Source organism: Mesitornis unicolor, unplaced genomic scaffold, assembly GCF_000695765.1.
Source record: "Mesitornis unicolor isolate BGI_N332 unplaced genomic scaffold, ASM69576v1 scaffold22175, whole genome shotgun sequence".
Lineage (NCBI taxonomy): Eukaryota > Metazoa > Chordata > Aves > Mesitornithiformes > Mesitornithidae > Mesitornis > Mesitornis unicolor.
The window spans coordinates 192-17,235 of NW_010183751.1; the positions used below are offsets into that span (position 1 = coordinate 192).

Here is a 17,044-nt window from a genome sequence, read left to right on the forward strand (position 1 = left end):
GTGCGTAGCTCATGCCAGAAGTAGATTGGCACCGGGGCAGGCGGGAGCATAGGGTGTCCTAGGCCATAGTGCTGCACGGAGCATACCTGAGCCCCCCAAATCCACTTAATTCTGTTTGTGTTGCCCCTGCTGCTGCTATGCACCAGACCAGTCGAGGTATGGCATCTTGCATTGTGTTTGTGCTTAGCATATAAGTGCTTATTTAACGTACACTTTGGTGTAGCCATGCAATCACTCTTCCAAACAAAAGCCTTCTGGAAAGAGCCTTTGATGCTGTCTTTTTGTGTACAATTTCTTAGGCTGTTCTGTACCACAGAGCACAAAAAGTAGGTGGAAAGCTACCTTTTTTTGCAGCGGGAGTGTGAGAGGGAGTTGTGAGACTGCTCACTTGTTTTCCTTTATTTCTAGGTATGGTCCCAAAATGCCTCTCGCAGTGGACTGCACTGCCGAACTCATTCAGTGCAAGGTGCTGGACTCATCTGGCAGACTGAAGTCGCATGAGCTCATCCTCTCCTACGGGCTGGCTCTTGTAAGGTAGGGTGCTGGAGGTCTTGTGTTGTGACAGACCCAGGCAGATGGTGTTATTCAGCTGTTATTTTGCATCTCTGGGGCCACAGCATTATACAGCACGTGGGGGATTTGTCTCTGGGTTTCCAGGTTTCTCTGCAGCACTTGATAATCATTTATCTTTTCTGCAATCTGCATGCAGGTTTGTCAACTTGATCACAGAAAGGAAACAGAAAATGATCAACGTTCCTCTGAGACAATTAGCCAAAGAGGTAAATATCAAATGAGAGTTGCCCAATAACTTGTGTGTGTACAGAAAGCATATGCATTATCTGTGCAACACTGGGTGGAGGGAGTAATTAATTTGTAACCAAAATAATGGATATAGATGCCAGTCCTTTCCAACTGCGAAGTTTTGAAGAGGCTTGATGTAACTAGATCTAAAATGTACTTTAAAGGCAGATTAGGAATAACAAAGTCCCACTTGACATCTACACCACAGATTTTTGTTTCCTAGCTACTGAGATATGGAAAAGAGCTAAATACATGGTTTATAACTTCTAGTTGTTGACAAGCAAGTTTATGCATAAGAAAACAATTGTATTTGCAGGCATTTTCATCTTGTGTCTCTCACTTGAGGAGCACTTGTCCACTTATTTGTGGAGGAGGGAAGGTTTAAGGTGTAGTTGTAATATTGAGTCCTTTTATTGCCAGCTGCACTGAACGTCGTATGTGGGTCTGAACAGCAAGTTTTGAAAGTGAAGAAGTGACAGTTTTTGGGAGTCTCCTATGTAGGCTGCCTTGTCTGGGGCTCCTGTGTGAGACTGATGAATTGATTTCTTTTTTTTTTTCTTCTTCGTTTTTAAGGAAGGTGCTGCTTCTGTCCTTTTAAAACTGGTCAAACTTAAAAATGGAGGTTTTGCATAAAGTGAGCTGTCCTTAGGAGAGTTGCAAAAAAATTGCGTGCAACTTAGACTGTGTGTAATTTGAGTATTATATATGGTATGATTTGTATCTTTGGTATATAAGCTGTCATTGAGAATGTTTCATCAGTTTAAATATCATTTAACTGCTGCTCAGTATCACATTAAATTTTACGTAGCACCTGTGTCTAAAGAGACACCTGTTGTTGCAAGTATCTTGAAGAACTTGAACTGTAAAATCCCAAGTTTGGATGGATCCTAAGCCACAGGAGGAGTGGGGTCAGAAAGGAGGGGATCTCAGCCCACCCTTGAAGTGGGATGCTGGGGAACTGTGGTGCAGGAGCGGCCCAGATGAGGCCGTTCCCACGTGGGCAGAGGTTCTCTGCAGCCGTGCAGGGCTGCACGGAGTCATGGCGTGATGCAGCAGGAACTGGGGTAACGCTGGTGGCTGTTCTTCCAGGTGGATATCCCCATCTGGGTTGTGGATCTCCGTCACGAGCTGACCCATGGGAAACTGCCGCGCCTGGCTCTGTGCCGCAAGGGTGAGTGGCACGGGGAGGGCCCAGACTGAGGTGTGCTCAGGGCGGCAATGCCAGTGCCATGGGTATCAGGAGGAGCACCCCTCCTTCCGTTTTGGGGCCAGGCAGTGGACTCATCCTGGCAGGGAGAGTTGTGCTGTGAGGCACTGAGAGGGTTTGCTGCTGCCCTGTGGGCGTAGCTGAACTGTCTGGTGGCTTCAGGCTGTGGTGCGTCACAGGGCGGGTGCTCAGAGACTTTCTCCTTCCCCTGAAGAAAATACTGGAAACAATCGTTTGGCCCTCGCTTCTTTACAGTACAGGAAGTTCATCACAGGTAAAGAGGTAAAAGCTTTTCCTGATGGTACCTAAGACTTAAAAAATCCCATTTAGGGAGAAATGCGGTAGGGACTACAAGCCTGAGTGAATGACCAGCTCATGGTGTTTGAAGTGATTCCTGGGAATTTGGGGTTAAGAGCTGAGGAGCCAGTTATATAGCCTTCAGCAGGGTCCTTAGATTGAGTTGGGCAGTGAAATAATGATGGGAGAAAAGGTAGAGGCTTTTTCCCATTCTATCTAACATATGTTTACTGTAGTCTGCACAAAAAAATATACTAAAGAATTGGCTCATTTTCTCCTCAGAACACCACTGCTGGGGCTTAGTTTCTGCTTAAATTTGGCCTGCTTGAGCAAGGTGCAGCACTATAGCAGCGTCCAGTCTTTTTTGTTGCCAAAAAGACAGCGGATGGGCGTTACCAGGCCTGTGATACTGGCCTGTGGAGGGGTTTCGTTGTCTTTTTTTCTTTTTTAAACTTGTTCCCCTTTTCATTAATGGAGCTGTAGTGGTTTTAGGGTTCATAACTTGTTTACAGCATTTCTTTTCACAATGCAAGTTAGCAGTGTGGCATCTATATTTATTTTTTAATAACAAAGAAAACCTCATTAAGAAGAAGACGTTTTCTGTTCTCCCTTAGGTTGTGATGTTGTGCTGGACTGGCTACGAAAGACGTATTGGAGCCGCCAGCTGGGCAATAATTTGTGTGAACAAAGTGAAGATGAGGACGAGGAAGAGGAGCAGGAAGGAGTGGAAGCAGATGCGGAGTTGGACAGCGATGCATGGGAGATTCGAACCCCACAGCACGAGGCCTGTCAGAAACACAAGGAATTCCATGGTAGGTGATCCTAGGACAAGAGCAGATACAAGGATTAACTATGTCCCATGATAGAGAAGGCAGTTTAAAAGTGCCATCTTCTAGCCCTGACAATGCATGAAGATATACCTTCAGCCCAGGTTTGGGGATTCCTCTTGGGCTCTGTTGGATTCTTGGGGTGACTGACTTTTTTGGTATTGGCTTACTGAATTTGTAGCATAAATTTGTCATCTTTTATTGAACATGCAGTATCCTAAGCAGTAGCAACAGTTATACTGGGATGGTTTAGGGCCAAGCATTGTAAAAATTTAGTTATAGTGTCCTGAAAACCACAGTTCTGGTATGAAAGCCACTACTGATAAAAGAAGGCTATGGTCCTTTTGTAGCCCTGAAAACTCTGTAGATTCATAACTTGAGGAAGAGCAGGTTCCTGCTATCTCAGACACAGTGAGATTGTTCTACAAATAGAGGAAGGGCATTTCCTGTAGATGGTAAATTAAAGTTTAATTAAGTCCAATAAGGAAATGCTTGGTTTGTGAACAGCCACAGTTCTGTTGCAGTAGGTTTAAAATGCAAGTATAAGGAATACAAATACACATCAGAACGTGAACTGCCTATGGGAACAATTTCTTCCTAAACTGATTGATTTAGGGATTTTTTTGCAGCTGTCTGGATTTATCCAACTTGCCCATCTTTAGCCACTGTCACCGATAAAATGCTAAACTTCTGGTTCAACCCCACTTGATAAAATTTATGTTGCTGGAAAAGTCTGGCAGCTGTAGGAGTCTTCAGAGTGTTGTCTGAATCAGAATTTATGACTTCATTTGACTGATGTCTTCCTTGACTTGTGTTTTCAGCAGAACTGAGCAGTTTTGCCCAGATACAAAATTCCCTCATGTAGTTGATCCATTCCCCATTTAAACTTACATTCCCTGTTTAAACTTACATATCTATGTTTATTTCTAGAAAAAGTCAGAGATGTGCTGATATCCTACAAGAATGAGCAGTTTCGGGTAAGTGCAGTCTGATCATCAGCACTTTCAGTTCTCATTTTCTAAAGTCACCTTTATAAGAGTGTAACTGGACAGTCTCTGATCCAGTTACTTCTCTGGCTATTTTGTTAACTACTTATGACACTTCAAAGGTATCTGCAAGGTATAAACTAGCCCAAAATAAGCTCTGTCATGGGGCTGTGTACTGTGTTGTCTGATTGTTCGTGTGGATAGACTAGAGGTTCTTTAGTCACATCTTTATACTTGATTTGTCATCTGAAGTATCCTTTGCACGTCGTGGTAGCCTTGCATATATAGTTTGAGAGAGCTAATCACAGTCCTGAAAATGACTCCTTGGTTTTCCAGTCTCATTTTACATTACGTTCCTACATGGCAGGAAAAAGAATTTCTTTTCTCTCGGTAGTTACTGTCTTACAAAAAGAATCTGCTGAATACTTGTTGGTGATGTAACGTGCTTCATGCCAGTATTTTGTAGAAGGTGGTGATATCTAGAATTGCCACTTGGGCAGTTGTGAGCATTAGGAGGCATGCCTTGCCTTGCTGGGCAGACTCAGATAAGGTAAATATCAAATCAAGAAATCACTAACTTTCAGAGGAGTACTAACCTCCAATATTCTCTCTTCCTTTCTTGGTACAACCTGGTAGTCCAGGCCTTTTCCAAGTATGACATGGCTTACATTAATTTTTAATTATTAATTTTTAATACAGCACTAGGGAGGGGAATTTTTTGAAGTGCTCTTGATGAAGTACGTGTGACATGTGCATCTTCTCTTCATAGCAATGCCTTTCTGTTCGCCATGGGAGCATATCTTCTGTTAATGCTTGGATTTTTTCCTTCCCTCAGGTTATGCAGACTGTGCAGTCTGTTTCGAAGTCTCGAGAACTGTGGTCCAATTCCTCTTCAGAAGTGGACTGGATTTTGGCTCAGATCAAAGACCTGATGCAGGAGAACAGGTACAGCCCTGATAAGGAACCGAGGTGAAAAGATTCATACGTGTACCTTCTACTTCTGTTCATTAATAATGGCATGTTAACTATTGAAAATGAGATCCCATCGCACTCTGGTTTCCATTGGTCTTTATATAGCGACATAAATACAGTGATATGGCATGGGATTTCTCTTATGTGCAGATTTATCTTCCTCTGCCTTCTGTAACCCTTGCTACCTGTCTGTTCTCCACCATGGCATCGGCTTGAGAAGATGAATGGTGTTATACTACCAAAGGAGCAATGAGTGTGGAAGTCACTTTTTAATTTAAAAAACAAACTTCACAAGCTTTAAATGTAGATTTGCGTGCATGTGTTTATGTAAGTGAACACAGAGGTTCCTAGAATTTGTTTTTGAAGACCATTGTAAGGAGGAAGGGAGGAAGGCCGGTGCAGAATGCATTGACAAGGTTATGCCTTCATTAGGTTTGGAAGCTTGACTTATGGACTAGTAGATAAGCAGTAATAGAGTTTATGAGTTCCCTTGGCTATGTCAAGTGACCTCTGAAAGTGCTTTTTTAATATAGAACACCTCTGTGATTCTGAGTGAAGCCTTTCATTTCCCCTATCGACACACCCTGTAATTTGAATTGTGCAGGGGACAGAAGATTCCTTTAGATCTGTAGCAACATGAGCAAAGGATCCTCTGCTGTCTGCTTCAGAGGACTGACCCAGTGGACCTTTCTTAGTCAGTTCTTCTGCTTAAATGGTTCTCACTGAGGCTGCCATCTGCATGGCGATGTCCTTAGTGGTTGGTGAAGAAGTCATTGCGTGTAGGAATAATGGTAATTATGGTGGAACAGTTTCCAGAGAAGAGGATTGAAGCTGGATTTTGTTTTTAGAAACAAATTGCATCCTACCACTTATTTTCTGATCTCCCTTCACATCATCTACTTATGACCAAGTGGTCTAGTGTTTGTGTGTGTTGCTTCCGCACTCTGAGAGCTTTCTTCGTGGAATTTAACCTAGCTCTGTGGGTTGCAGGTCTAATCTTAGCTGGCCTGCTGGTGGAAGACTTAGATGCTACTGCAAACCATAGGCATTTCAGTATGATAAATGTTCCTGTGCTTTTGAAATACCAAGATATTTGCCTCTGCAACTCGAGCAGAAATGTTTTCTTCTAGGTTCTGGTTCTGTTCCAGCGTGCACAACTGCACATTCCCTCCAAGTCCAGTGGGATATATCCAGCCCAAAACTGGCATATAGTTTTTGTGCCTTACAACTCACTACATCTCCTCCTAAGTCCAGCAGTTTGGCATTCAAACTTGTGTCAGAACTGGTGTAAGTGGTGTTTTGCTATGTAAAGGAGTAAGTGGCATTAATAAGACTCTCTGATGCTCTAGGGAGACAGTGGCTGAAGTTCTTCTCAGTGATGGCTTTCTCATCCCAAAGATGGATTGTCTGAAGATGTTAAATATCAAGTACGAAGGTTAGTGTTTTGCGTACCCCATAAGTAAAAAATGCATAGTTAGTGTTACGTCCAAGTCTGTTTTTTTCTCATTATATTGAAATCTCTCTACATGTTTTTCATATATCTGGGTCCTTAAACATCTTTTGGCCTTTTCTCCAGACTTCTTTATGGCCATGCTTTTAGCTGTTGCTTTTACATAAACCTCTGACCGTGGAAGGACAGCTCCTCAGCACTGAATGCTGCTTGCCCAAAACATCTTTTGAAGCTTGTAGCTCTGCCCTTGTCTGCAGCAGTTACTGATGTCATGAGCTCCCACTTGTTTCTTTTCTACAGTGAAGATTTGAAGCAAATCTAAATGGGTTTTTTGAGCCTCATTCACCCATTGCATCTTAGTTCCATACTGTTGCCCATACATGTGGAGTTGCATGGATTTTCTGCAAGAGAAGAAGGTACCTAGAGGCTATGAAAATTAATAATTCATCTGCTTCCCTGGGACCTCTTGGAAACACCAGCCAAAGAACTGTACAAGAAAGAGCTTCAAATCTCTGTGACTGTATTACAGTAGTAAGAATTCATGAGCGTTTTGACGCTCTGTTGCTTTGCTCAATGTGCCTTCTCTTTGCAATGTATTTTTGGATAGATTAGCTCTTCATTATGTGTGAAATAAGCTGAAAGGAAAGGGATTAGCCAAACAGGTAGGTTTTCCTGTGATTTACCATGTGATTAGATCGGGCATTGTATTTTTTTTTTGCTTTCATTGAGTTGTTGTGTTAATGACCAATTTGCTGCTTATTTTACTTCTCTAAGCATAAGAAAATAATACTTTCAGGTTTGGTGAGGTAATTAATTTGTTTTTGAGGTGAGGTAATGAATTTCTTTTTGATTCTCATTGCAGCAAACAAAGAGTTATGGCAGTTCAGAATTCCTCAGACGTTTTACTGCTTTTGGCAGCCTTTGCTGTCAGGCCTCCTCTCCCGAAGTTTTACGCAGATCCTACTGGAGAAAATGTTTACGGAGCTGAAGGAATGTTCTGACTCTTCAGAGCTCCGGTCTCAGTTCTTGATCAACTGGATTTCCGAGATGCTGACTGGCATTGCCAAAGTAAACGCTGGTAAGTACGTCTGGAAGTTCTGCGTGTCAAAATGTCCCTTCTGTCCTATGGCGAAAACTGGGAGAGCGGTGTCACTTCTGGATGGAAAGTGGGGTAACCTAAATATTACATTTTGTCATGTGAACGTAGAGCTTTTATTGTTGCATTTCTTAGGCTTTTCAGCCTGCAGCTTATGTATGTCCTGCGTTTCTTAGCAAAAAATTGAAATTGCTATTGGCAACTTTGCTGCAGCTTCCTCAGGACAGGAAAAGTCCATCTCTCCCATGAAAGATCAGTCCTTTAAGTGCTGTTTTTTTCCAGATATTAGTACTTGTAGGAGGTAACAGTAGCAGATAACTAATAAAGCGTTATAGGCAACCTTTTATGAGTTCCCTGTTGCCAGTTCTCTCCTCACTTAATAGGAATCTGCCTTTAAAAGATACATGCACAGTCTTCCTGTCCTTTTTTAATCCTATCACAGAATTTTCATGCCTTCTAAACTTACACAAAAGTAATAAGTAGTGGTTTTGTTTCTGTTCCTAACTCCTCAGAACTGTTTAAATGGGTAAACTGTATGTTTTCGTCCAGAGACTGGGGCCCAGAAGAGCTTTAATTATTCAAAGTGTGTCCCAGGAATACTGTGATGTAGTGCATCCCTGAGGAGGTTTCCAGCTGGTTAAATTTGCCACCTCTTCTGTCCTCTCCCGGTCTGGCTCAGCTTGCACCAAGATTTTGCCAGTATCTGTGGCAGTCACAGGCTCATGTTTGATGCTTTCGGTCAGTGCTGAGCATATCTGTTATCTCCCAAAATCCCTGAATGGCAGTAGTTCCCAGCTGTTAAGCCCGCTCATTGCAGTGCTATCTGGAATGATCTCGGGTCCCAGAAGCAGCACACTGCATTTATTTGGGACAGTTCTGTACAAACACATCCTGTGGCTTTCCTAACTGGGGTGGCACGCACAGAGTCAGCTTGGGAAAGTCTGCACCTTGCTGTGGTTGCGTCATGTGGAGCGAACCTTGCTGTGAACGCATTGGCAAGTCCCTTGTAACAACCGTGATGTATTCGGTCAGTGCATCTGGTCTTGGACTTGCATTGCAATGGCAGCTTACTTGAGGATTGGTGTTTTAGTAGAAGTGCAAAGGGACAAAGGACATATTTTTAATGTGTTTTAAACACCTTGTTTTCACTATCTGCTTTGAAGGGAAGAAAAGACAACACTGTAACAAGCAGGTGTCCGTGAAGGAGCTGTTCCTCCATAAAGTTCCTTTGCAGTGGATGAAGCTGACTGATATCTGCTTGGAAGCTCCCTGCTGGGCAACCCCTCACCTTCTCCAGCTGTAAGTTTGATCCTGGGACCTAGATAAGGGACAGCAAACAGTGCTTTCTAACAGCTTAGGCCCACTCCTGTGGCATGCTGAGTTAGAGCTGCATTCCCTTCCAGTGCATCTAGTAGAAATTGTGGCAGGTGCATATAAAGCCCAGCTTGTTGCTGCTCATCTCCCCATTGATTCTGCAAAGAGGAGGAGGAGAATTTAAAAGGATTTCACCTTCAGAATGAGAGTGAAGGTTATCTGGAGAGGTATTAAAGAAGGGATATAGAAGAAAAGTGACTTGGTAGCAGATATGTGACTGCTTATACAGGTGATGGGAGTTTAGCACAGGTGGTAACTTTTCCACAGGAAGTATCCCAAGTCCTTAATTTTAACCACAAAGAGGGAGTATTCCAGCATTGACCCACCAGGTAATAATCAGATTTGCCTGTTAAAGGAGATACATGAGAGAGGAGGAAACTCGGACTTAGAAGGCTGCTCAGCTTGATAAACCTTCATCTGGAATCTTCTTTGCTTTTAAGACTTTTACATTGCCCTTTTGTTTTTTAGGATCCTCACAATCATGAGACCTCGCTTGCCACGTTCTTCGCGGAAGAACCTTCTCTATCTGGCTTCTGTTTACACAGAAGGAGGTGGCCCTTTGTCCAGCCCAGGCCTCTCTTCAAACTGCAGTGAACAGCCAGTTTACACTATAGAGAGCTTGCAGTGGAGGGCCAGGCAAGAAAATCAGGTTAAAAATCAAGGGCAGATTGTAGAGAAACAAGATGATGTGCTGGAGAGAGACGACAGTGTAGAGGAGGTGGAGGAAGAGGAAGAAGATATGGTAACTGAAACAAATGCTTTGGAAGGACTTGCTCATTCTGGTAACATGGTGGCTCTCGCTGAGAAAAGGGCAGCACTGCAAGGGTCCGCCTGGCAGATCTCTGCAGGTAAAAAAGGACTTCAGTATTTGGATAGTCTTCATCACTGGCAAGTGTTAATTGAAATGCAGAGGCATCTCAGCCCTCAGGGCCTGGCCAGAATTGAAGGATGCTTCAAAATCATCTAAATGCCAAACCACTGAAAGCTCTTTTCTTTCCAATCTTCTGTTTATGTGCAGGAGTCATCTCTTAAACTCCTCAAGTACTGCGAGTGGTTTTTCCAGAAGCGTGGTGGTACTGCCTCATCACATTTATTTATTTTTTTTGAATCAGGCTTTTCCAAAATTTAAAATTTTTCCAGTTTTTCCAATTTTAAAATTTCCGTGTATCCAGTTGATGGGGCAGCATGTATGCAGGCTGTGAATGGCAAAGAAAACGTGGATGTTTCTTGGATTCCTGTTTGTCAGACTTGGGGGTATTTGAAAGCACAGTTTGGTGGTGCTGGAAAGCATCGGTCGTGTGCTTGTAAGCTCCATGCTTCAGGAAGATTGCCATCCTTAAACAATTTGGAACTATAGCCAACAGGCCTGTACAGACCTATGACAACATGTGGTATAGCAGCTGTTTACAAGGTTGGTCCTCAAAGAGAGGGCTTAGCCTGTTCAATATATCTAATGATAATTTACCTTACAGCTGCGTTGGGTGTTACCAAATGCTATTTCTGCCCCTTTTTTAATTAAAAAATTACAGCACTTAGAAAGCACTATCCTATGTCGAGATTTTTTTTTTGTTCTATTAAATGCCCAAGAACAGCAGAAAATGAAAAACAAATAAATCTGCTGGTTCTTTAGGGCAATGCTTGGGGTTTTGAGCAGGTATCAGGCACTCAAATCAGTTTCAGGCAAAGAGAAAGAAATGGCCAGGTTATATGTGATGATCAGGGGTCTCAAATAGTCTGTGTAATTATTGCTGGTTCTTGGGAGCGCAGTGCCTTGGCTTCTGTTTGCTGGTCTGCACTGAGCTGCTAGTAAGCATTCCAGAAATAAGAGATCTGGTATCAAGAAAGAGCACAGGCTTAGGAACTCTTACTGTCCAAACAATGACACCGTAATTCCTATCTTTCATTTAGTTAGATGTGAAATAAGAATGACATTTAAATAGAAATTTCTCTCTTAGGAACTGCCTTTGAAATTTTGGCACCACAGTATAAAGGAATGGACTCAACCGATGCTATCAGTCGTGATGGATGCTTTCCCATTGTGCAGTTCCTGGCCTGCATTGGGAGCCAGATTTAACAAATGTGAAGTCATGGAAAGGAAACAGCAATAGGCACTTGTAAAATAAATAGCAGAATTTCCAAGACATCTATATACCTTTTTTTTCTTTGCCATCTCATCCCAGCTCCCCTGTCAGTCCAGAATTGCTTTACTGATTAATTGGGCTTCCCCAGCCTTACATCCTTCAACTTCTGTGGCTTCAGTTCTTCAGTCTCTCTTGCACTGTTGCTGTGCAGCTGCTGATCTCAGCAAGTCATTAAGAAGCTGATACTTGGTCTCAAAGGAGAAATGAGCTACTGGATGCAAAGGTGCTGTTTTGTGTTTTCACATGTGTACAAACAGCGCTTGCAATTTACAGAAGTATGCGGAGTAATTTTTTTTAAATTAGAGCATGTAAGTCAATGTGTATGTTTCAAACAAAAGTACGCTTAAAAGAGGAAGGTAAATCTGAAGGGGTGCTCTGGAATACCATGGGGTTCTTTTAATGGCCATTGTCTCACAGTGGTTTGGATGAGCTGCACTGCATAGGCTGTGTGATGATCCATGACTCCAGGTCCCTGTTGTTTCGCTGCAGTGGCTTTCTTTGGAAGAGAGGGTTATTCTAGAGAGATTTCAAACTTATTTTTGCTGAGTACCTGAGATTGTTCATTTTTCTGCATGGCTGAGTTGCGTGTGACAGTATTTGTGGTCTTGGGGGATGTTTTTTGGAAATGTGGGTAGCTCAGACGTCTTGTGTGTGTGCTGTTTTCCCCAGACGAAGTACGATGGAAGGACTTTCCTCTTGGGAAACTCCCAGGTCAGACAGATGACCCTGATGGTCTCATGTTGGATAATTATTCCATGATGTCCCTGCTCGATCAGCCAGCGAGAGATGACTGGATGTCTCCCAGTACAACGTGAGTAACGGTGTGGGCAGCGCTTCGCCCCTGAACCGTGAAATGCATTTGTCCCTCTGTGCCTTGTACTGTATGATGTGAAAATCTAAGGATGAGTTTTCCTTTTTACTTCTGTTTGACTCAAACACCTATTACTATGCCTACAATCTACTAACTTGTGCTTCTCATGGATTTTCCAAGTACTGTGTGTGGCTGGGAGGACCTTTGCGGTGCTGGTGTAATAGCATAACAGTGCTCTTCCCACTGTGCTGACAGCTTTCAGTATTAGATGGTGTTAGCAAGATCCAGCCTGCTGAGCCCTTGGAGTTACTGGTCTGGAAGTGCAGAACTTTTTAAAACAAGCTACTGGGAGCTGGTGTGGAATCTGCCTGGGGATACACTGGGATGAGGAACTTCAGTGGGAAGAACTGTGGCTTTGCTATTGAAGTGTTCAGGACTAGAAGCCTCGGAAGTCATTCAGCCTCCCCTAGTGTCGGTTTTCCCAGAGTAGCTTAATCATGTCTAGAAAGGAGTCATTCTAAAATGCACAGTGGTTTGTTAAAGAGTTTTGAGGTGCATTAGAGGGAAAGCCTGAAGATGAGAAGGAAGTTACTCCATGAAGCCCTAGCAGCCTTTGAAGCTGCAAGAATGTCCTCAACACTTACCTCTGCATTTGCCTCCTGCCTCTTTTCCTGTCATTGAGTCTGAGAGCCGCTGTTTGTAGTCACTGCTGTTCTCATTCTCGTCTGGGAATGCACTTTTTTTTGTACTCGTTGGGTCCTTTGCACTATCTGAAAGTTAAATGCAGTGGCATCATTGGCAATCAGACGTGATTTCTGTGGTGTCCTTTGAGGAAGCCAGTTTATAATCTTACCATCTTCACTCCTCCTGCTCTTTCTAAAAGACACCATTGCAAGGATTACAAGTTACTGCAGTTTTAAGTTTGGAAGTCATTAGCACAGCCTCAGCAGGCTTGAAAACTCAGAGCACTCAGTTTCTATTAACTGAGCTCTGATTCTTGGTGACAGTGACCTTTTCAGAGCCTCAGCTGGGAATTGAAGCTGCAGATCTGACCTCAGGAAAGAAACACAGGTTGCCGTAGAAATAGTTCTATAAAGCTTTGGTTAGATCATCTCTGCTACTAAATGAAGCTTATCCAGTTAAACCATCCCACTGAAGGTGTTTTAATAGGGTCATTATTTCACCCTTTGAAGCCAAAGGAACTTGAATGCTGTAAGCTGTCAAATCAGTTCCATCACATACACAGCAGCAGATGGGCTTACGTGTGTTTTCATCCAAGGAACACTTCAGAATGTAAACGAATGGCAGTTATTTTCTGAAACACTTTCAGGATAATTTTCTAATCAGTGATTCTTTCTCTGTAGTTGATAGGCCCAATCTGGTAGCTTCCAAAAAATGTGAATAGCAGTGACAGCCATGCAGCCTAGGGTGTTGCATTGGGAAAAGCTCTTGCACATATTCATATTTCCATGTATTTATAGAGTTGTTTGCAGCTTAGTTTCCATTTCCAAGCCTTCCAAAGAGCAAGGTTTCCATTTTTCTCCATCCTTTTGGTCATCCTCCCCAGGACCAGTCTGCTCTTCTGGCCTGCTGAGAGGGAATTGTTTCTGCTTGATTCATCCAATCTAAATGTAAAACTGGCATCTTAGAGCTGGCTAGGTAATCAAAAAGAAACAGTGCTTTTCTACTGCACCTCTTTCTGAGGTTCCAAATACTTTAACAAAGTCCTTGGATCCAGCACTTCTATGGCAGGCAGGACCAAACCTGCCCCTCTTTTTATAGAGAAGTTAAATGAGTTATGTGTTTCAGTTCTCTTGAATGATGTTCATCACTGGCAAAGACCTATGCTTTGAGCGCTGCATTGTTTTCCTCTGACTGTGAAGAGAGCAGGTAACCATTTTTCTTCTGATAGTTGATCATTCCAGAAAGAAGAGTCAATCTATACTAGATGCTAAAAACCCCTTTTGATTCAGCAGAAGAGCCCTCTGGTGTCAGCCAGCCATGAATCAGGCTTCTCACAACATGTTCCATGTTGGGAATAAGGCCAGTTCCTGGAACTTGGGTATCTACTTGTAGTCTGCAGAGCCCTGGCACTCTCACTGTAGTCACAAATGATAGAATACTTGATCTCGGAGGCGTGAAACATAAAGCTGTTTGAGTTCATGTGTAGGTAGGTGGTAAGAATTAGGAGCTGCAGCAGGATTGTAAGTGGCTACAGCAACCAGTACCATCTGGCAGCTGTCCCACAGGCTCCAACAGGAGTTGGGTGAGGGTTTCTTAATCTGATCATCACGGGCTCAGTGGATTTTTCTCTGCGTGGTAGCTGGAGTCATCATTACGGGGGCTGTTGTGAAGGGCACGTGGAACGCTGTGATTCACTGTTCTGCCTTGTTTGTAAGCTGCTACTTGAACCCAGCTGTAGCACGTGCCCTTCCCGACTGGTGTGTTGCAGGCTTCAGGTGCTCTGTAATCCCAGCATATTTCTTGCAGTGGTTTCTGGAGTAACGGGAATTAAAAATCGCCTGATGATGATGCCAGGTTCTGCTCTACAGCTGATTTCTGCTGCAGTGCGGTGCTTCATGATGAAGTTACAGCAGCAGAATGAGTCCCTGCTAATTGCTGCACTGCAGACCTGCACACAGCGTGTTGTCTGTTGTGTGCAGCGCAGAACTACTTGTACTTGAACTCTGACTGCAGAGACAACCAAAGCCATTTACAAAGCAGGTGCATAAGGAACCATCTTGCTGAATTCGGCCACTTCTTGGGTGGGACGTGGTAGCAGCAAAGGCAAGTGTAGCAGAAGTGGGCTGGCAAAGCAGTATCCTGGAAACTTCAACTAGCAAAGGCCACACTTAGCAATTTCTACTCGCTGTAGGCTGGGTTTTTTCATATTGTCTTTAAAGTAAATTGTCTTCTGCACAGATTGCTGCATGCCTCTCCTACGTGTTCTAATATGACACAATTTCAGCGTGTATGCAATGGTGAAACTGCCATAGAATCACAGAATCGCTCGGTTGGAAAAGCCCTCTGAGATCATCACGTCCAACCGCTCCTGTCTACCCCCTAAACCATATCCCTAAGTACCTCGTCTACCCGCTCTTTAAACACATCCAGGGATGGTGACTCCACCACCTCCCTGGGCAGCCTGTTCCAGCTTCTGACGACCCTCTCAGTAAAGAACTTCCTCCTTATCTCTAACCTGAACCTCCCTTGGCACAGCTTGGTGCCGTTTCCCCTTGTTCTGTCCCCCATCACCTGGGAGAAGAGACCAGCACCCACCTCTCTACAACCTCCCTTGAGGCAGTTGTACATGTAATTAATTGTTTCTAGGGATTTGTAAATTGCCTTGAAACTTGCTTTTACCAGAATTTGCTGCTGTCGTCTTTGAAGAGACCTCATTTAAAATACTGTAAGTGGCACTGCTTATAATTGCTCTTACATGATTCTCGTGTAAATTGTAAGATCTCATTGTCCAGAAGATGCCTCAAAAGCACCTGAGGCTTCATTTCTTGACTGGCTTTGAAATTGAAGATCTTTTGATCTGTGATTGACTGGGGAAAAGAAGAAGTCTTTAAATATCTTTGATGTTCCTGGATGTGTTTAAAGAGCGGGTAGATGAGGTACTTAAGGATATGGTTTAGGGGGTAGACAAGAACAGGTGGACGTGATGATCTCAGAGGACTTTTCCAACCAAGCGATTCTGTGTGATTTGTGTGTGTGTGTAACTGGCAGTGCATGAGCTCTCCTTGGGCATAGGAAATAGAGAAAGTGAAAAACATGCCCAGGAAACCAGATTTTCCCTCCCTCGTTCTCCTCCACAGTGTCAGGTACCAGGTTTCAAGCGGGTCCTTTAAAGATTTGTTTTAGTGATAAAATTTAGCTTTCACCTTCACCATTCTCACAAAACGAATAAAAACGATGAAGCAAACCTTACCTGACCTCCCACACAACACGGCAGTGATTTAAGTTCCTTCATGTAGTAAATATTTGGGAAGGGAAAGGCTTAGATATGTTCACCACCACCACTGTATAAAATCTTCCTTGTTCCTCTGCGTGCTGCGATAGTGAGGTAGGGAAATGGGTCATTTCTGGGGGGATCTCCTGGGCCTCAGCCCTAACTGGGTAACTTCTGCAATGAAAAGGGATTTTACGCCAGTTTGAGTGAGGCACCACGTAAAATCAGAAGTTACTCTGCATGCTGTGGGTGTCACCAAACAACAACTTCCTTTAAAGTCTCTGCAAATGTCCCCGTTTCTGGGACTTCTTTGTCCAGCCCCGGGAATGGCTGCGTCCCACGTGCACAAAGCATGGGCATCGTGACATTTGTAACGTGGCAGACTTCTCACGTTGACTCTTTGCTGCATAAAAGGTGTTTTGTTTTTGAAATAAAACTTGTTACCACGTTTAAAGTGCTGTCAACATTAGTTTGGTGATGTGAGCTTGTGTCTGCTCAGTGCTCATGCGCTGTTTCTCTTCCTCTGGCAGCTCTGCAGAACTGAACATTCCTGTGCCGGGAGGACTGTTATGGACTCAGAACGACTTCCATAAAATAAAAAGCGGCCTTCAGCTTTTCTAAGGCAGCGGAGTGCTCTGCAGCTTCCAGTACTGCACAGGATAAGTGCCATGGAAGAACTGGTAATGGTGACGGGGAAATAGCCACTCCAGGGTGTCTGCTTGGCAAAGATTCGCTGATTTTTGCCATGTAAAGCAAATCTTTTATAAAGGTCGTACATTTGAAGTTCCATGTGCGGTAACCACTGTCGTGAACTTTCAGCTCCAGTTGATGTTTGCCAAATGCAGTTTGAGTCCTTCAAAATCCCTCGATGTTCCCTGATTTTTTTACTGTCAATAAATACAGCTGACTGAAGGCAAACCTTTCTGGATCCTGTTTTTCCTTTTAAACTCGGGTATTCTGGTAGATATCGTGTCCTTCCTTTGTCAGTGACACTTCTATATTGTCCTGTATAAGTTTGCATGGTTTTGCCAGGATAAGATCGTGCTGCAATTTTCATGTGTCTGGGATTTCCCGTCAAGCCCGGTTACAGCACGGCTGAATGCACCGTGGTGCATAAATCCATTTGA

The 17,044-nt window shown here is 43.4% G+C and overlaps 1 protein-coding gene across 1 annotated transcript; it reads left to right on the top strand.

The window, feature by feature from the left end:
• Positions 1–354: 354 nt before the first annotated feature.
• On the top strand, positions 355–16,630 carry LAS1L (LAS1-like (S. cerevisiae); the record flags this gene model as incomplete). Its single annotated transcript, XM_010184257.1, has 12 exons — positions 355–534; positions 710–779; positions 1,891–1,972; positions 2,920–3,117; positions 4,063–4,109; positions 4,954–5,063; positions 6,440–6,525; positions 7,403–7,618; positions 8,800–8,935; positions 9,479–9,858; positions 11,821–11,962; positions 16,448–16,630. Coding segments are annotated over 12 exons (1,738 nt in total), but the record flags the coding sequence as incomplete, so codon positions are not given.
• Positions 16,631–17,044: the final 414 nt, after the last annotated feature.